We start from the raw sequence: 21563 nt of genomic DNA, 5'->3' as shown, positions 1-21563 counted from the left end.
CCACCCACATTGAGTGAGTGCAGGGCACCCGCAGTGGGTGGTGCAGTGTTCTGACGGTACCATGTAAAATGAGGCACCAGAAGTGCCCCTTTTCAAGAGGTTTTCTCGATGGTAGTAAATCATTCTAAGAACAGAGCTTGTTAATATATTTAAGCCAAGCGCCTATGGAAAATCCCAGTAGTCCTGCTGATTTCTATTGTCTCTTCTTCCAGGATCTGATGGGATGGTCACACAGGAAGAAAGCTCCTGGTATGATTTCCACAGCACCACCTTCTGGCCAGATCTTGCTTTCTGTGATCAGTGAACTGCATTCATGTGAACTCCATTCACCAGAAAAGTGGCTTGAAAGGTGCTTGGTTAATCATGGAAAGCAATAGTTGTCCAGTAGTGGTTCTCTGGAAATTGTTCCAGAAGTCTTCTTCCTGCGTGATCACCCCATCAGAAGAGACAATGCAATTGTTTGGATTCTCCGTAAATTTGCACTTTAAATTTCTTTGCAACTCTGTGTTTTACTGCTGCCCAGAAAACCACCTAGTGTGTACTATACCAACTCTCAATGGTTTTGAAAGCCTTTGGGTCTGGGAAAGATTAAAAAAAAATTAAAGACTGTGTATTTCATTTTTGACACGTGCCAAGCACTGCATCAAAAGTCTTTTCTTTTTGCACGACTTGTGGGCTTCCTGGGAGCCCCTGCTGGACCACTGTGGGAAGCAGGGGCGTAGCAAGGTTGGAGTGGGCCCAGAGACAAGATTTTACAATGCCCCCCCCCCCCGAAGCTCAGTTCATGAAGTAAAGAAATCTTAAATGAGGCTGAATAGTGGTAACAAAAAGCATAGTAAAATTCAGTTGTAGACAATGCAAGTCATTTAATGGTACTAGAGAAAGACATGCTGTTCTGGTAGCTCCGGGTCTTAACACTCACATCAATTTCGGAGGATGAATCCAACTGAAGGAAGCCCAGGTGGGTGCGCGGCTGGGGGAGTCTGTCATGTGACTTGCCTCTGGGAGGCCCCCCCAAGGCAGTGGGCCCCCAGACAACTGTCTCCCCTTGCCCTATTATAGTTACGCCCCTGGTGGGAAGCTGGATTAGGTGGGAAGCTTCATCTATCCAGCAGGGCTCTTCTGCTACATGGAAAAATTGTCCATCATCAAATAGGTGAGACTCTCAATGGAATTTTAAAAAAAAGTTTTGTTTTTTTCAGGAAGAAATTATTTAGTGTGTAGGGCTGGCAGGATTTCCTTTATTCTCAGTAACAAATTATTCACAGTAACAAAAAACGCAAGAAAATCCTTGCTCAATTGCCTGTCTAGCCTGGTATTCTCACAGCAGCCAACTGGCTTCTTCCAGGAAACTCATAAGCAGGGTATAAAGGTGATAGGCATCCCCTGTGATTGGTCTCCAGCATTTGAGAGTCAGAGGTATAGGGCCTCTGAACATGGAAGTTCCATTCAGCTATAACAACTAGTAGCTATTGAAAGGCTTGTCATCCATGAACTTGTCTAATCCTTTTAAAATGTTATCTAAAAAGAAAACTGCGATTTCTGTGCTGGAAAACCCCACGCCCACTGCCTTGGTTACAGACAATGGCATTTCCTGCAACAATTATTGTGCAATAAAACAGTAATCTAGAAATACCCACCCCCACCCCCACACCAGAAGTTAATATATGAGGGAAACATATAATTATTTTATGTAGCAAGCTGTTTTAGTAGCATTTTCTTTTCTTCTTTCTCCAAGGTTCCTTGGCAGTGTCTATTGCTGATATGACTGCACCTGTCGTGGGCTCCTCTGGAGGGGTGTATGCCCTCATATCTGCTCACCTAGCCAACATAGTAATGGTAAGTGCTGGAATAAATATTGATACAGCTTGGATGTGAGATTGGGAAACACTCCTTGTGTGTGACACCTCCATCAGAGGTCCATCTGGTGGCCTTGCGAGAGAGGACCTTCTTGTTAATGGTTGTTACATTATGGAACTCCCTACTATTGGGGATTGGGCTGGTTCCCTTCCCTGCCAGCTTCTGGTTGGCTGAGGGGTGGTGAAAACTCTCCTCTTCCAACAGGCTTTCCCACAGTTTGCTTAGTCTGTTTAAAAGAAAGGTGTTTCTTCTCTCCTGTGTTGATCCAGTTTTTAAAAACGGTTAGATTTTTAAATATGTTTTGTTGCTTTGTTTTATTGTGCACTGGTAAATCACCTTGAATCTCTCCAGAGTAAAGTGGGGCATAGATTTTTATAATGAATAATATAAATGAATATATGCTGTTCCCTGATACTGACTAAGGCAAACCAAAACATATTTAGATTTTTTTTTTAAATTCTGGTTACCCAATCCTAGCATTTAAAAAAATGAGTACAGTATTTCTCACTTAATATGGACAGAGTCAGTGGGGCTTTGCATTTCCCATAGCATCATATTCCTGACAATATTCTTCTTTTTCGTTTTTGTTACTGGAAGAAGGATTCATTGGGAGTTTCACTGTATGCTTTTGAGTAATTGCATGGAATATTTATTTACTTATTTATATACTGCTCTTCAATGAAAAAGTTCTCAAAGTGGTTTACATAGAGTTCTGATTAAAAAGTTAATCGGGATTAGTGAGCCTTGTGGAGCTGATTGTGAGAACCCAGAATCCTAGAGCCGCTCTGGGAAGAGCAGAAGGTTTCAAGTTCCCTCCCTGGCTTCTCCAAGATAGGGCTGAGAGAGATTCCTGCCTGCAACCTTGGAGAAGCAGCTGCCAGTCTGTGAAGACAATACTGAGCTAGATAGACCAATGGTCTGATTCAGTATATATCACATCTGCCTATGTTCCTTTGTTACTAATCCTGGTCAAACTAACCCGTTAACCAGCATTTAACCAGGATAAATAACCAGGATTCGTAGTCATTGGTAACCAGAATGGTTATCTATTCTGGGTAAACGTTGTTTAACTGGAGTGGTTTGACCAGGATTGCCCTGAAATTCTGGGTTCTCACAATAATTTCAACATGATTCACTAATCCTGATTAATTTTTAACCAGGATTCTTGTGATTGTGTGAACCCAACCATAGAAGAAGAATGGTCAGCATGTTGTGAGGACTTTCATTTCTGATCGGCATGCATTTCCAGTTGGCATGCATTGCTGCGAGTGTCTAAGCAAGCACTGCCATAAGCTTGCACAAGTGTGCAAATGTACAAATACTTAATGTGGCATACACTCTTAAGCACACAACTTTAAGTATTGCACATTTGCATTCTTGCACAAACTCACAGTGGTGCTTTCTTAGATGACCCACAGCAGCGCAGGTTGATCAGAAATCCAACATGGCTTATACTATTTGGCATGGCAGGGTCATTGTAGCAGGAATGTTAGAGATGATAAAGGTTTCTCTGAGGGAGGGCAGGATGTCTTCCTGTCTTAAGGAAGCAATTATTAGACCACTTCTACATTGGATTCCTCAGAGTTAAGCAGCTATAGGACTGTCTCCAACCTTCCATGGCTGGGCAAGGTAACTGAGAAGGTGGTGGCCTCCCAACTCCAGATAGTCTTGGAGGAAACTGATTAGATTTCAAACTAGTTTTTCAGGACGGCTATGGGGTAGAGACTGCTTTGGTTGGCCTGGTGGATGATATCCAATTGGGAATTGACAGAGGAAGTGTGACTCCGTTGGTCCTTTTGGATCTCTTGGTGGTTTTTGATACTATTGACCATAGTATCCTTCTGGACTGTCTGAGAGGCCTGGGAGTGGGAGGCACTGGTTTTCCAGATTCAAGATGGTGTCGCTTGGAGACTGTAGTTCTTCAAAATGTGAACTTTTATATGGCATCCCCTAGGGCACCATACTGTCTCCAATGCTTTTTAGCATCTACATTAAACCACTGGGAGAGATCATCCAGAGATTTGATGCAGGGTGTTATCAGTATGCTGCTTACACCCAAATCTATTTCTTCATGCCAACATCATCAGGAAAAGGCATAACCTCCCTATATGCCTGCCTGGATGCAGTGAAGACAGAGGTACTTATTGTGCAGGGTCAGAACTCAGGAGACAAGTTTGATCTGCCGGTTCTGGATGGGGTCACACTTCCCCAGAAGGAACAGGTACACAGTCTGGGAGTGCTTCTGGATCCAAACCTTTCCCTGGTGTCTCATGTTGAGGCTGTGGCAAGAGGTGCTTTCTGTTAGCTTCAGTGGATGTGCCAGCTGATGGACCCCATTCTTGGCAACTGACATCAGGGGCAGGGCCAATACCCGGGAGAGGGTCTATTCAGATCCTCCCCCATCCCTCCCCAGTCAGTGTTTCATTGAAATGTTGGCTGGCTGGGCTCCCCCTGCGCCCCCTAGCACAGCCCGCGTTTCAATGAAACACTGGCTGGAGAGGAGAGGGGCTGCCTCGTGCTCCCAGCAAACACTTCATTCACCAGCTGGGTGCAGGAGGGGGTGCCTGGCCGAGGGGGAGCCTTGATGGCTCCCCCAGACCATGGCGGTCAGGACACAATCGACCCCCCTTGTTCCATGGTTCCTATACCCCTGGTTGCCATCAGCTCATATGGTGGCTACACAGGGACCGGACTTCTCTGTTGCTGCCCCAAGACTGTGGAATCAGTGTTCCCCCTAACAGGGATTCCTTGATGTTGTTGACTACAACTCCCATAATCCCCAAGCAAAAGCCATTGCAGCTGGGGATTCTGGGAATTGTAGTCAACAACATCTGGGAATCCCTGTTAAAGGGAACACTGTCTGGAATGCGCTCCCTGCTCTAATAAAAGCCTCCCCCTCCCTGAAAACTTTTAAGAAGTCTCTAAGGACACATTCCCTGTCCCACAAGCTTTTAAACTAGACTTGTGGTTTTAAATCATTTTAAGGTTTTCATTCCTGTTTTAATTTGTTTTATGTTGTTGTAAACCGCCCAGACGGAAGTTTGGGTGGTGCACAAATATTACTAATAAATAAATGCCAGCATGAGCCTGCACAACGTGTGGGCCAGTAATAATAATAAGATGGTCTGCTGGCCCCAAAGGGTTTACTTTCTATTTAAAAATACACAAACAAGGTAGACACTAGCAACAAGCACTGGAAGGACTCTGTGCTGGGGTTCAGTAAAAATGTCTTTGCCTGTAGAATGAAATGATCCGGGAAATAAATAAACTATAGAACAAGCAATGAGGCATTTCAGCTGGTGGAAAGCAATAGAGGGCTAGAATCAACTAAATAAGAATGTGTGAAAATGAAGAGCAGAGGAGAAAATACAGTATTTAGCAGCAGTATCCAGAGCCTTCTGCCTGCATTACTTCTCTCTCTAGAGAACTGAACAAAAGGAAATGAGTTTATTGTTCCTTCTTTAGATTGAACTTTTTCAGCTGCTGGAATGGTTTGTAGACAATGCCCATTGCAACTCTTTTTAAAGAGACAGATGGGTACATTCTCTACTGAGATTTAGGTCAGTGCCTGAACCATTTTCCTGAAGGCACATCACATCTGTGACCAGCTATCCCTTGCTGAGTACTAGGTGGGTGGGTGGGTGCCCAGCTGAAGAGAGACTGTCCTGAATGGAGGCGGCTGGGCCCAGTCAGCCTGCCTCCTTCCCCCGATTGGCTGCTCCTAGGCATATGGAGGGGGACCCAAAATGGCGGCTGCCATGCCTGCTTCGGTGATGGGGGCAAAACCTCGCCCCTTGCCTCATCGCTTGAGTGCGGCGGCGGGAAACGGCATTGCAGATGAAATCTTCCTGAGCCAGTACTTCATATAAGCCTGTGTCATGTCACATCGTGCTTAATTCCTAAAGGTGCCCTTCCTGTGCTTCTGGGTTAATCTTATGGTGCATACTGGAGAATAGGATATTGCCACGTAGCAATATCCTGAATGTGATTTCCAGAAGTGTGTATATGTCTACCTATCTATATTGTTTATTTATTTGGTTTTTATTTAATAGTTCTTTTTAAAATTCCACTTTTCTATGGGACCTACTGTCCATTAGGTGGACAGAAGCACTACTGCCATGCTGTTGCATGGGTCGGAAACAACATTGACACAGATGTGCAAGAGCACTCTTGCCCAACGGCTGAAAACTTCTGCAAACATGGTTGTCCAACGGTATGGCAATTACTTCCCATGGCTGTACCATCATGCAACTGCACTTGCACAGAATGCTCTTGTGCATTTGTGTCAATGTTTCCAACCTACACAACAGCATGGGCAGCATGGGCACAACTAACATGGGCAGCATGGGCACAACTAACACTGTGCTGAATGTGAGCTTCTGTATTTATACTCCGCTCTGTCTCATGGGTTCAGGGTACCTTACAGCAATTTCATCATTTATTTTTATGTTTATTAATATTTTATTATTTTACAACATATACAAATTTAACAGAATATCCACAACTACCAGGATCCAAAAGTGTTCTCAATGGCAACAAATGTGTTCTAAATTTCAAGTTCTTGATTTGCTTTTTTCCCATAGCAAATATGAACACTTTTTATTTTAAATGTATGACTAGATGTGTGACTTTTCTCAGTTTAATAAAATGTGTTATTTTCTCTGTAACTCTGATGTCCCAGATTCTTATTAATCAGCTTCTTATATCTGGCATTTTCAGAGTGACGGTAAAAATATCTTAGCTGCAACTAATTAGTGATGGATAAAATCCTGGTCCTCCCGTTTTTTACATGACCTTGAAATGTTTAAGGGAAATTTGATAACAAAAAACCTATCATAATGCATAAAACATGTATGACCTCTATTCGGTATGTTGTTCTTTGGAAGCAGCACCACCACATGTGACAATAAGTCCCCTTTCCAAATTTATCTTTTCCAATAAATTTCTTCTTATGATCTTCTAATTTTTCCATGGGGTATAATGTTATCTAGAAATAATCTTATAATTAGACTCTTTAATTATCATACTATCATGGAAGGTCTGGAGAAGCCATTGGAGAAGCCGTTGCCAGTCTGTGTAGACAATACTGAGCTAGATGGACCTATGGTCTGACTCAGGATATGGCAGCTTCCTATGTTCCTGTGATAACACAGACTTCCAGATATACTGACAAATGTTGTAATTCAAAGATAGAGGTGATTCCTTTCCCACCTTTGTATGTTGTTAATATCTTTGCCGCTGATCTTAGATAACATTTTATCCATTCTAGAGTTTCCCCATTTCACCAGCTTTACCTAAAACCTGTGTGGCCCCGTTTGGGAGCATATTCCAGCCAGCGCCGATTCATGGCGTGGCCAGGAACGCTCTCCTCTCCCTTTAATGGCAGGGAGAGCCGCTCCCGGCCATGCTGTGACCGCAGCACTGGCTGGTATTTGCTTTGGAAAAGGGCTGCATGGCCCCATTTGGGAGTGAAACCACGCCCCCTGCGTCTGACAACAGACACAGGGTGTGTGGCTGGGACACCAGGCACAGCCCCTGATTGGCAGCAGCCCAGGTTCTTTGAACCCCTCCGCTGAATGGTGGCTCTACCCCTGAACTAAATAAGGCACTCAAGTGAACAAACAGAGTAGACCATTGAAAATGTGCCTCACCTGGGGCACCATATGGTGTAGGCCTGTCTGCCTGTCTTATTAGAGGGCTTTGAAGCAAGAGAAAGATCTGCTGCTTTAAAGATTACGGCCCTTTGCCCAGTGCTCAGGAAATCCACAAGTCTACTTGTCTGTGATGAGTGAAAAATGATGCCTGATGAGTGTAAAAAATCATGGCTAGTAATGTACCAACATAGCTCAACGGCTAAAATTTTTTGTCTGGCTGGTGAACAATGCCAACATTTCTTGACCCCTGCCTTTGCCCTTCCTCCTCTTTTTCAGCCCTTGGTGAGAACATAGTAAAGAATTTCAGACTAACCCAAAGTGTGGTGCAATGTCCTCAAATTATATAGTATACTTTTTTAAAAAGTGCTTGTGATGATCACCCTACTCCTACGCAGCCCCACTGCCAACACTCAGACTCTTTTTGTCAGGTCTGAAACCAAAATCACTGTCTTAAGACGGACTTGTGACAGAGTTTGTTCTTCATTACACTTTTCCCTCCATGTTGCTCTGTAGCATGGTATAACCCTTCTGATGAATGTGGGACAGGAAAGAAAACATTATTGCAGCTTGGTAACATTAAAATAACTGATTTTATTAAACGAGCTTACTCAGCTGATGTTGCACAAGTTTGTAAAGTGTAATGGTTTCAGGAATTAAGTGTAAACTCTAATAAGCCTAATGGTTTCAGGCTTTAAATATAACTTATAACAGTGTTGGCTTTTTTGATACATAACACAGTCAAGATTCCTTCTCTGTGACCTTTCTCCTTTTAGGGTTAGGGTGCCCTGCTTGGTTACGTTGTTTCAGACCTGCCTCCCAGTTCGGAATTCACAGGTCTTTCCCTGAACAGAAATTGGGCTTTCCTTTAGAGTGCAGATCTTCTTCCTCTGCCTTGACCTAAGACCCACAGTTCCCCCTTCCTCAGAGAACTCCCTTTCTTGTCTAATCCAATTTTTACTTTCCAAGACTCCAGGCACACCACTGACAACTAACTGACTAACTACGTTTCTCTGCCTAACATCTTAACAGGGTTTTTCAACTTGCCTGCAAGGTTCCCACTAATGGGTGCTTTGCAGATGGGAACTTAAAACACGCATAGGTTTGGTGTGCGTTCGTACAATCTGGGTTTTGACACCATCTTGCATATGAGAACCACAAGGTGCCATTTGCACAGCCACAGGCTGTATTCAGATCTTATCTTGACATTTCAGGTTCAAAGCGATCTATGTGCATGATAAAATAGTAGCTGAATTTATTAGTTCTGAGAACAGTTTGCAGGTTTGCTGGATTTACTGAGAAGTAAATGATTTAGTTCAATGGGCTTCGTCCCAAGTGAGAGTACAGAGGGTTGCAGCTGTATTTTCCCCTCTGTGCCTTTTAGAGGTGTATGTCTGCCTGTATCTGTGTGTTTTATTATTATTGTGAGTAATTGAAATGACCCATCTGCTTCTTGGTCTAGGGAGACAGCTTGTATGTGTATTTTGCTTTGGTACTTTCTTTCATTCTCTTACACAATGGTACCAGCAGTACTAGGAAAAAATCAGATGAGATAGTGGTGCTGGGAGGAGGGGTTTAGATTTGTTAGGTACTGGGATACATTTTGGGGCAAGCAAAGCCTGCACAAAAGGAATGGGCTACACTTGAACCAAGATGGAACCAGACTGCTGGCACTTAAAATCAAAAAGGTTGCAGAGCAGCTTTTAAAATGATGCCCAGGGGATTGCTTACAGTAACTGGATGGTATCTCATTCACAAGCCAAATTCCCCAAGGTGCGAGGGTGCAAACATTTTGGATAAACCAGAAGGGAACAGAGTAGAACCAGGAGTAGAGCAAACTGACAGCTGGTCAAAGAGGTCAAAGGACAGCAAGGAAGATAGCACACACCAACGCCAGGTAAGAGACTCAATGTACAGATGTTTATGTACCAATACTAGAAGCCTCTGAGCCAAGATGGGTGAGGTGGACTGCTTAGTTGCTAACGAAAACATAGATATAGTGGGCATAACAGAAACCTGGTGAAATGGTGAGAAGCCGTGGGATACTGTTATTCCTGGGTACAAACTCTACATAAAGGACAGGGAGGAGCAGATAGAGGGTGAAGTAGCACTGTATATTAAAGAGGGGATAGAATCCAACAGGCTAAAAAAACGTAGGAGGACCCGAGTCCTCCACAGAATCATTATAGGTGACTATACGAGGACCGAAAGGAAATGTGTTTCTAGGTACATGCTATCGCCCTCTGGATCAAAATGCTGAAAATGCCCTGGAGTTGGAGAAGCAAATCAAAAGGGTGTCAAAGAGAGACAGAGCTGTAATAATGGGTGACTTCAATTACCCTCACATAGACCCTCACATAAATTCACATGCAGGTATTGACAGAGAGGCCAAATTTCTAGACATGCTAAATGATTGTGCCTTAGAACAGTTGGTCATGGAACCACCAGAGAAGAGACCTTGGACTTAATCCTGAGTTGTGCCCAGGACCTGGTACAAGATATCAGAGTTGTAGAACCATTGGGTAACAGTGACCATAGTGTGATCCAATCCAGCTTATATGAGAGAGGGGCACTGCCAAGGAAGTCCAACACAGATGCGTTGGACTTCAGAAGAGGAAACGTCTCAAAAATGAGGAGAGTGGAAGCTGAAATGGAAGGTCAAATCACTCCAGAAAACATGGAACCTATTTAAAACCACAGTAATAGAAGCTCAGTTGGAATGTATACTGAGAAGGAAGAAAGGTACGACCAAGTTCAGGGGATGCCAGCGTGGCTAACAAGAAGAGTTAGGAAAGCTATAAAAGGGAAGAAGACTTCCTTCAAAAATGCAAGTCCTGCCTAATGAAGGGAACAGAAAGGAACATAAACTCTGGCAAAAGAAATGCAAGGAGACAATAAGAGATGCAAAAAGAGAGTTTGAGGAGTATATAGTTAGATGTGTCAAGGGGAATAACAAAAACTTATTTAAATATATCAGAAGCAGAAAACCTGCCAGGGAGGTTGTTGGACTCTTTGCTTATGAGGGTGTGAAAGGGATTATTAAGGAGGATAAGGAGATTGCAGAGAAGCTGAATGAGTTATTTGTATCTGTTTTCACGGCGGAGGATACTGACCATATATCCACTCTGGAACTGAGCTTTTCAGGCTTGGAGACTGAAGAATTGGGCCAATTTGGGGTAAGGAGAAGATGTTCAAAACTGTCTTGAAAAACTAAAAATTAACAAGTTGCTAGGGCCAGATGGCCATCCATCTAAGAGTTCTGAAGGAACTCAAATGTGAAATTGCTGAGCTCTTAGCAAAAATATGTAACTTATCCCAGAGGACTGGAAAGGAGCTCATGTAACTCTGATTTTCAAAAAGTGATCCAGGGGGGATCTGGGAAACTACAGGCCAGTTAGCTTAACTTCAGTGCTGAGTAAATTGATAGAAAGCATACTTAAGGACAAAATTGCTAAACATACAGAAGAAGAGGCCTTGCTGGAGAACCAACATGGCTTCTGCAGGGGCAAGTCTTGTCTCAACTATGGGGGGATATGATAGAGGGATATAAAATTATGCATGGAGTAGAGAGTGTGGACAAAGAGAAATTTTTCTCCCTCTTTCACAACACTAGAACCAGGGATCATCCCATGAAACTGAAGGCCAGGAAATTTAGGACCAACAAAAGGATGTACTTTTTCACACAGCACATAATCAATCTATGGAATTCTCTGCCTTGAGATGTGGTGATGACCTTTAGCTTGGATGACTTTAAAAAGGGCTTAGACAAATTCATGGAGGGCAGATCTATCAATGGCAACTAGTCTGGTGGCTATGAACCACCTCCAGCCTCAGAGGCAAGATGCCTCTATTTAGAAACTGGTATTTACCAGTTTCAGAGGGGTAACTGCAGGAGAGAGGGCATGCCCTCACCTCTTGCCTGTGGGCTTCCCAAAGGCATCCAGTGGACCACTGTGTGAAATAGGATACTGGACTAGATAGGACTTCGGCCTGATCCAGCAAGGCCTGTAACCCCATTCATTGGTGGGGCTGTGAGCAAAGTCTGAAATGATGAACTTATTCCATGCTGCTCATCTTTCCGTTTTTCTACACGACTGTTGGGGAATTTCTGGAAACCAACAAAGCAGAAAGAGACTTGTTCACCAAAGCAAAGCTTCTTGTCATTTGTTTATCTCTCTTATCCCCAGATTCCCTGGAGACTATTAACAAGATTCACCTGCCACTGAATCCAATGCATGACTAATTGCACTCTTACTGTGTGCATTTACCTCTGTCCATAGGGGTGTGTGTGTGTGTGTGTGTGTGTGTGTGTGTGTGTGTGTGTAGTTTCTTCTATAGATTAAAACTGTTCTCTCAGGGGAGCAAAGAAAAAATGTGAGGGAATTGGATGAAGCTATAAAACTGTCAGAGCTTGGACAATAAAAAAAGAAAATGTAGTATCCATCTAATCTGTGTGCAGGAGTGTGTGTGCACAATGCCATACACAGCATGAAATATATACCTAAACACACACACACACACACACACACACACACACACACAATTGATCTTTCATCTCTAGGTTCTGACATTCAGATTCATTGATCTGTAATATTTTGCTTCATTAGCCCTCACATCGCACCCAATGCTTCATTCAGAAAGTTAGCCCCACCACCCAGCCAGAGCTTTTTCACCCAGTTTGTGAAAAATTGCTCATGAAAAATTCCTAGGTTGGTGACTGTCACTGCCACAATTTGTGTTATTACTTTTACCCCCATAGCCAGGGTGGGGTGTGTGCTCCTCTTAAAAAAAAAAAAAAATTGTGTTCCAGCAACACCTAAGAGGTGAGCCCACTCATCCAGTAGGTACTAAGCATTAACAGAGTGGATACAGGAGCAATTTAAAGGCAAGTAAATGAAACAAATCAGGTTTCAAATGAGTTTACTCTTCATTGGGGAATATGCAGCCAGTTTTGTTTCTCGGAGACCTGTAGGGTCAGAGGGGCCAGGCCCTTTGGGCTAAGGGATAATTTAAGCCAGTGGTTAAGAACAGCCATCCACACTCTCTGCTCAGTGGCAATATTGGAAGGGCCAGCCAGGTGAGCTGGCCCCTCCAATAGAGGAGTTATGGTAGCGACTTGGCCTCAAATAATTTAAGAGCTGCAAGTAGGTATTGGCCACCTCTATTCCGTAAAAACTTTAAAATGGCGTTGGAGCTCCTCTTTGCAGAGAGGGCAACAGGATCACAGTGGGTCTTTCTAGAGCTGGAGGAGTGGAGGACCACCCCCAGATATTTGAAGCAAGCAACCTATTCGACCCTGTGGCCGTTGATATTCCAAAAGCGGGACTTGGGCCTTCTGGAGTCATCAGTTGGGGAAAAACACTGAGGAATGAAAGATCCTCTTTGGACTGGTGCCTTTCCAGAATAGTCCTTGCCTTTCCAGAATAGGCAGGAGGTAGCAATCCATTACATTCATGCAAAATTGTATGGAATACATATCCTATCTTTTCCAGCTTTTAAAAACAAATTTATTTTCCCCCAAGAGTAAAATGGGAGAGAATTTTTAACAAGTCTCTACCAAAATTTTATAGGTACCTTTTGTGGCACCCTATGCCTGCCCGCCAACAAAATAACTTTGCAGGTTGCAGATAACTTTGCAGTTTGGCCTACTGTCTGTCAGTTGACCTTTTCTACAGGGGCGTAGCAAGGTTGGAGTGGGCCCAGAGACGAGATTTTAAAATGGGGCCCCCCCACTCAAAGTCCAGGGCCTCCGCACACCCCAGGCCCCCAAGGATTTAAGTCTGATATTCCAAAATAAGTATGCTGCCTGGAAATACATTTCACTGAATACACACACGCACACGTCACAATATATAGTGATATACATTGAGTACTATACATTTGTTTTACTTTTAATGCCTAGAACACACTAGAAAGATGAATGATTAAAATGGGCCCCTCGCTGCAGATTAGCAAAGGAGACTTTCAACCATGCAGGGTGAGCCTATGTTTGTTTTCTCAGAATTCTGAACAAATTCAGTCAAGTTTGATTGCAGGAGGTTTTTCACAGGAGGCTTTTAAAGCCCTTTAAGACACCTCTCCTCTGGAATGGAGGTGCTGCATTCACATGTTGGCCAGATTTACCCTGAAGTCCCTGCAAGTTATTGGGGAGCAGTTCACACACAAGAAAAATAAAATAAAATAAAATAAAATAAAATAAAATAAAAGCACAAGACATGCTTCACAGTTCTCACTCAGACCTTCTGGGTTGCAAAACAACTTGAACATAAGTGCATTTATAAATGAATGAATGAATGAATGAATAAAATAAATATAATACTGTTTCTTCCAGAAGTTTTTGTAATTTTCTGCCATGAAACAAGCCACTTATAGGACTTTTTAGATAATTTTTTTTTAAGCCAGCAAATTTTCCAAGCTGTTTAAAAATAAATATTTCTCAGTCCCTCTCCCCCCAATAGCCTCCTCCTTCCTGGCTTGCTTGGGCCCTACTCGAGTTCAGGCTTCACAGAGGCCTACACGGAGGCCTCCCTGGAAGCCCCGCCCACCCGCCGATCAGCTGAGAAGCGGGAGAAAAGGAGTTCTTTGCAGCTTGTCTGCTGCCTCCATTGCGGGCCAGGAGAACAAGCAGGAGAGACGGCGAACAGGGCAAGTGGCTGAGGGGCATTGGGGCTGGGTAGGGGGCAATGGGGAGTCACGTGAGGTGCCTCTGGGGGGGTCCTCCAGGCAGTGGGGCTCCCAGACAACTGTCTCCCCTTGCCCGATCGTTGTTACGCGCCTGCTTTTCTAAGTTAAGAAGGCCCCTGAAGCAGGGAAAACAGCACTTACCACAAAGGGCTCAAGCACCATCAGTTCCGCACAGAGAAGCTGCTTGAACTGGGTTTCTGGGAAAGACATGGGGCAGTTGAGGACTTAATAGCACACGTGCGCGCGCACACACACACACACACACACACACACACACACACATATCTGGGAAGAGCTGGCATCTGCTCTAGCAATGGCTCACATCCTTTATTTTTATTTAAAATATTTATACCCTGCCCCCGCCCCAGTACACTACTTCTCGGGGAAGCTTACAACGTTAATAAAATAGATACAATGTAAAATAAAAGATTAATAAATTTAAACAAGTTAAAGGACCAGGCTAAAACCACATTTAAAATAATTTTTTTTAAAAAAAATTAAAATTAAAAGTTATTAATAAAAAGCTAAAAATGGAGGACTATATGAATTTCAGCATGCATATATTCAAACATTATATAGATCCATTAAGTCACTTGCTTATTGTTTGAGGGACTCCCCCCCCCTCTTTTTTTATAATGAATTTGGAGATTCCCAGGAATCTCAAACCTGCATGCAGAGTTCTGCAAGCATTGAATTGGCTGGCCGACATCAGGCAGTTGTCCACTGACGTTAGGGAGTTGCTGGGATTGCTGTGCAACTTCAAAGGCAGCCCCCCACCCCACCCCCAAGCCATGATATAGCAATGGGACTGCTCTGGAATGACTTACAACTGCTTCCAGGCAGCAGCATAGCATTCCTGCCATTGGAAACAACAGAAGGAGTGTGCTGCACTGCTGCCCAGAAGTGGTTTTAAGTCATCCCACAGCAGCCCCATCGCTGCAACATTGGAGCTTCCTTTGAAGTTGCACAAGCCCCAGCATGTCCCTACTGTCCATGGACAGCTGCCTGTCATGTTGGTCGCTCAAGACTGATAACGTTGAGCATGAGGTTGAACAAAATCTAAAAATGGTTCCACATTCTAAGAGCAGCAGCAAGGTGTAGTGGTTAGAGTGTGGGGCTAAGATTGGGGGAAACTGGGTTCAAATCCCCACTCAGCGATAAAGTGTACTAGATGGCCTGGTTCACTTTCTCACAGCCCAACCAACCTTTGAGGATAATTCGGGAGAGGAGGAGAATCTTGTGCACTGGCTGAGCTCTTTGGGGAAAGGCAGATTATAAATGTAATAAATAAATAAAGTGTTATTGGCCTCTGTTCCTTTTATGTGTGATTTTTTTTTACAGAGAGTCTCTTAGAACTGCAGTGTGTGCCCTTGTGGCCTCGTCGAGGGTCAACTGAAATAAATTTTTAAACCATTGTTTGTTAGTTTTTCCAAATCTATTGACAGCATTGCAAAGCAACAGACTTTTCTTAGAATTCAGACCCTGTTTCTTGGCATTGCCTAGCAAGGATGAACAGATGATAGCGTTGATTGCTGTTGGAGAAAAAGATAGCTAGATATTTAAAGGGTTTGAACATAGTGAGGTTACTGACTGTGGATTTAGTTGCTTTCTGTTACAGTTACTCAGTGCATCATTGGCATTACAATCTTGACTGTCCTAGTGGTGTGTGTGTGTGTGTGTGTGTGTGTGTGTGTGTGTGTGTGTGTGTGTGTGTCCAATCAATGCATTTTGCATGTTGAGCACCTATTCCCACTGCTACTAATAATAATTACATACTGCTTTTCAACAAATGTTCTCAAACCAGTTTACATAGAAAAATAGATAAAACAATTTCCTATCCCAAAAGGACTCACAATCTAAAGGAAACACAAATAGGAACCAGCTACAGCCACTAGTGGAATGCTGTGCTGAGGATGAATTGGGCCAGTTGCTCTCCCCCGCTAAATATCAGAGAATTGCTGCTTTAAAAGGTACCTCTTTGCTCAGTTATCAGGGGTTAACTGCTAACCATTCCTTGCCCAGATCTTCAGACAGCTACACTCCCTTTCTGGTGGGGGCATACCCTGCTTCTGTGAGCCTTCCTTCCTCTGCATCAGTTTCCCACTCTGGCTTTGAAAAGGAACAGAAGGAAGTATATTGAGGCCAGGCCAGTGGAATGCTGGCCTAGAGCTTCTGCAGAGACGCTCTAGGCCAGCACTTCACTGGCCTCAGTACACTTCCTTGCAGTGGTGAGGAGGAGGGGTAGCAGAAGGCAGGCAAGCACAGGTAGGTGAGGTGGCGCCGCCACCTTTGCAGCACCCCCTACTGGCTCCAGGCCAGTATGCAAGGTTCAGCTCTTGGCAGCTATGTGTGAAATGAGGTAATCAGAAGTAATCATATGGTAATCAGAGCTTGGAGGAGATGACTCCTCTCAAATTAAGGTGAAGGCAGATGTAAGGACTGTGGGGTAGACAGCCTGCTTTAAAACTGATTGATTGATTAAGTGCGGTCAAGTTGGAGTCAACTCTTGGCGACCACATAGATAGATTCTCTCCAGGATGATCTGTCTTCAACTTGGCCTTTAAGGTCTTTCAGTGCTGCATTCATTGCTGTCATAATTGAGTCCACCCACCTTGCTGCTGGTCGTCCTCTTCTTCTCTTTCCTTCGATTTTCCCCAGCATTTTGGACTTCTCAAGGGAGCTGGATCTTCACATAATGTGTCCAAAGTATGATAGTTTGAGCCTGGTCACTTGTGCCTCCAGTGAAAATTCTGGATTGATTTGTTCTATGATCCATTTGTTTGTTTTCCTGGCTGCCCATGGTATCCTCAAAAGTCTTCTCCAGCACCAAAGTTCAAAAGAGTCAATACTTTTTCTATCTTGCTTCTTCAAAGTTTAATGTTTTAAATGATTTTAATTGTAAACCGCCCAGACGCAAATTTTGGGTGGTATAAAATTATGTTAAATAAATAAATAAAAAGTTCAGCTTTCGCATCCATAGAGTGTCATGGGGAAAACTATTGTCTGAATGATTCTAATCTTCATGGACATAGACATGTCACAGCATCTAAATATCCTTTCCAAGGCCTTCATTGCATCCCTACCAAATGCTAGTCTGCAGCGTATCTCTTGACAGCTGGATCCTTTACTGTTGACGGTCAATCCTAAAAGGCAGAAGCTATCCACCAATGTCTTCATTATCAGTTCTGAGGCTGGTTTGCTGTACCCATTGTCATTAGTTTTCTCTTCTTTACATCTAGTTGTAATCCCATTTTTTAATTGTGCTCCTTGACTTTAATTACTAGGGTTTGCAGATCATCCACATTCTCAGTTATTAGAGTGGTGTCATCAGCGTAGCGCAGGTTATTGATGTTTCTTCCTCCCACTTTAAAACCACTCTCATCTTCTTCCAATCCAGCTTCTCTTGGTATATGTTCAGCATATAAGCTGAATAAATAAGGAGAAAGTATACAGCCTTGTCTTACTCCTTTGCCGATCTGGAACCAGTCTGTTTCTCCATGTTCCATCTGTACTGTGGCTTCCTCTCCTGTGTATCGGTTTCTCATAAGAATAATGAGATTTTCTGGGATGTCAGTTTTCCTAAGGATTTCACAGCTTTCACAATTTTCCTAAGGATTCCACAACTTGACATGGTCGGCGCAGTCAAAGGCTTTTCTATAGCCAATAAAGCACATACTGACTTATTTTTGGTATTCTTTGGCTTTCTCAACTGTCCAGCATGCATCAACAATAATGTCGCTTGTTCCTTGACCTTTTCTGAAACCATTTCAGAAATTTTTTCCACCATATTCCGTCTGTACTGTGGCTTCCTGTCCTATGTATAGGTTTGCCTTAAGGTAGCAAGCATGATTTGTCCCCTTTGTTAAGCAGGTCTGCCTAGCTTTGCATTTGAATGAGTGACTACATGTGAGTACTGTCTGCTGTAAGATATTCGCCTTAGGGGATGGGGCTATAGCTCAGTAGCAGAGCATCTGTTTGCGTGCAGAAGGTCCCAAGTTCTATATCTGGCATCTCCAGGTCAGCCTGGGAAAGATCCCAGTCTGAAACTTTGGAAAGCTGCTGCTAGTCAATGTGGCGCTTCACACAATTAGTGTGAAGCACCTTGAGGTGGTTTGCGAGGAAAGTGGACCTAGTCCGCTCTCCCTGCAGACGATTGCCCGCAGAGCCCTGAGCAGACGCATCGGCCACCCACACGACTACCGGCTCCGTCACGGAGCTGGTGGGGGTTGCGGAGATCGAACCAGAAGTCCCAGGATGCAGTGGTGGATTAACGGAAAGTCAGAGTAGGCATTTGCCCACGGCGGCAAAATCTGAGGAGCAGCAAACTGCCCCTCCTCAAATTTTGCCTCCCCTCTCTGTGAGCTGCAGCGGCTGCAGCAAGGGTGGAGTGGGCGAGGAGAAAGCCCCCCTCTTACCTTATTACAAAAAAAGTCAAACCTTTTTTGTTTAAGGTAAAAGAGTGGCAAAAGCCTTTTTGTCTATGGGTGGCAAAAAGTTTAAGCTGCCCCTGCCAGGATGCCCTGTATACTCGTTCTGGGGGGACCCCTGAGCCCGGGAGGCTCCTTGTGGCCTCCTGGTCAGGGGTCTACTCATGTATCACTGTGTGCCACAGCAGCACACAAGCAGAAAACGAGGTTAACGGAGCGCTTGCTCCATTAACCTCGTTTAAGGGGAGGGGGAATTAGGTGGGCTAGCCGCCTTGGAACCACCGGGCTTGCCCGCGAGCCCGGTGGTTCCGATGATCACCAGGAATCGGGCTAGGCTCTCTTAGCCTGTTTTCTGGTGATTGTCAGAATAGCTTCAGTGTAGACCAGGCCTGCTCAACCTTGGCCCCCAGCTGTTTTTGGACTACAGCTCCCATCATCCCCAGCCACAGTGGCCAGTAGCCAGGGATTATGGAAACTGTAGGCCAGCATCTGTAGGAGAGACGAAGTTGACACCAGCCCTGGTGTAGACAATACTGACCTAGATGGACCAAAGTCCTGACTTGCCATAAAGCAAAAGCAGCTTTCTGTTTGGTGAAACAGCACTTTGAGATTTGCAACAGAGAATTGTAAAGAGAGGGAGCTGGAAGCTGGAAGAACCTTGTGGGGTGTGAGGCTTCTCGGGGAATGTGATGTGAGATTGCACATGCTGCTTGCCTTCCCCTGTGCTCTGCTTAACTATCTAGAGACTCTAAATGAGCTTAATATTAGAAACCCACTATAAACCATCAGTGCTTCCTCCTCCAAGGGAAGCCAAGCCCTGTTAGCACATCTTGCACAACTTTTCAACACTTGGGGGATAGATGAGTGTCTATGGAACACCAGCCTTGCACAGCTGAGTCTCGCTGGCTTAGAACGGATGTGTAACTTTATCAAAGGCATTTAATGCAGTGATTGCAATGTGCAGTTCTAAGCTGTTTTTCCAAGACTGCTTCTTGCAGACTGAATACAGGGTTGTTTGTTTTAAAAAGGGAAACTGGGAATCCTGAATATTTTGAGGGGGAGAAGAGCCTCTGATAAATTGTGCTGGAAAGAAAAATGTGTTTTCCCACAGATTTTAAAGAGTAAGAGCTTGAAATTGATTGTCGAATCCTAGTTTGCCACTTTTATGCAATTACATAATTATATCATTAATATAATATAATAATTATTACATAATTATCATTACAGCTTTTATGATGTAATTCAGATGTGCTAGGTATGGACTAGACTGTGCTATGTTTCAGTATAATTAAGTCATAAAGGCAGGAGAATGTAAAATATTAAAACCAAGAAAATGCAAAGTTGAGCAACAGAAGGCAGGAAACAATATTGCATTTTTTTGGAAGTGCTAGCATATTTGTATCCTTGTGTCTTTACTCTGAATGTAATGGAGAAGTTGTTTTTTGCCATAGAATTTCTCTCTTTTGGAAGTGTCTTATTCTACAAGTATATCCTGGTGGTGCATGTACTAAATGGGAAACATTTTTTGGAACCGCAGCATACTGCCAGTTGAAACATTCCTTTCTCTTTCTTTACCCAGGATTTGTAGCAGGCTCAGTAATTGCCTTGCTCATTGCAGCAGTCCTGGCCTTTCCTGGGTACATTCCCATGAGAGCAGTGATATAGCTAGCAGCGATGTTCATAATCACTAGTCTGCAGCTGGGGCAGGGTGGGGAGAATCATAGATGCGATTGCTGGGGTTGCTGTCAGTGTAGCAACTTCAGGCCAAACCAAACATGATGTGAGACTTCTCGGCCTGGACTCCCAACATCTTTTTTTCTTTTTCAAAAAGCAGCTTCAGAGTGGGGAGAGGAGGAAATCCTCCTTCTTCCCCTTGTGCCATAGAGGAGGAAATCCTCCTTCTTCCCAAAAACTGCTGTTAGCTATTGAGTGGAAGATTTACAAGCACGAATTTGTGCCTGTAAGTTTTCTCCTCTGTGGCTAATAGCAGTTTCCGGGAGAGCAATTTATGTCAGGTGATTGGCTCAAGGGCAGAGGCTTACATGCCTCCTCCCCTGAACCACAGCTCTGAACCCATTTGGTGCCTCTCCCAGCAGGTTTTTAAAAAGAAAAAGACTGTGGCTGACATCCTTCTGAGGCACACATGTAAGTATGGTGTGTGAGCATGAAGCCGCATCTCTCACACAACTCTTCCTATCCTCGTGCATAGGGTTGCCATGTCCTCCGGAATTTAAGGTAGCCCCAAGATTTTGGCTCCTGCACCTGGTTGCTAAATTTCACCTGGATTTACAGGGATTTCAAATGTGCTGCCCGGATTGCCCAGATTTTACTCTGGATTTGATCACATGGGAGGGCAGAGGAGGAGGGGAAAGTATACAAATCTGTCAAATAAATAAAAAATGCAAATTAGTTGCCGCATAATTTGCATAATATGTAAATTAGGTCATCCGGATTCGGAAAGCTTGAATATGGCAACCCTACATTGTGCAATTGTACTCTTTTACAAGAGAGCCAAGAGCCCGCACACTCCAGAAGTGCTGATTAAGATCAGAAACATGTCACAGAGGTTGCATGACCCTCAGGGACATAGTTTCAGATTTCACAGGGCACATCTGAAGGCAGGAAAGATTGCCCAGATCGCTCCCACCACCTGGCCAAGCAACAGTGGGGGAGCCTCAGACTATGAGGATGCAACTCTGAGTCTCCTGTTGTATCTTTACTCCATGGCTCTGGATGTTGGTTACTGGGAGCTCCAACCACTAAAACTTCTTTACCATATTTAGTTTGGCCTGCATACATATATATATTTGTCAAGTTTGAATAATAAATGCTACTAAGCATACACAAATGCAATGAAGCATGCTCAGTTGCAGCAGTTGAAGGCCTGTTCCCTTTTGTTGCCCATAATTGGGGTCAGATTTCACCACACGATAGAAAATGT

At 43.9% G+C, this 21563-nt stretch overlaps 1 protein-coding gene across 12 annotated transcripts in view; it reads left to right on the top strand.

Moving 5' to 3' along the window:
* The window catches only part of RHBDL3 (rhomboid like 3), a 199091-nt gene that overhangs the window by 162523 nt on the left and 15005 nt on the right, over positions 1–21563 (top strand). For all 12 annotated transcript variants that reach the window (XM_053299939.1, XM_053299938.1, XM_053299936.1 and 9 more), the window contains one exon: positions 1739–1839. In XM_053299939.1, coding sequence (XP_053155914.1) covers positions 1739–1839 — 101 coding nt within the window. The remainder of the gene's footprint in view (positions 1–1738; positions 1840–21563) is intronic.

This window comes from Hemicordylus capensis, chromosome 2 (genome assembly GCF_027244095.1).
Source record: "Hemicordylus capensis ecotype Gifberg chromosome 2, rHemCap1.1.pri, whole genome shotgun sequence".
Taxonomy (NCBI): domain Eukaryota; kingdom Metazoa; phylum Chordata; class Lepidosauria; order Squamata; family Cordylidae; genus Hemicordylus; species Hemicordylus capensis.
The sequence above is the reverse complement of the archived record's forward strand: the minus strand, read 5'-3'. Positions and strand labels throughout refer to the sequence as shown.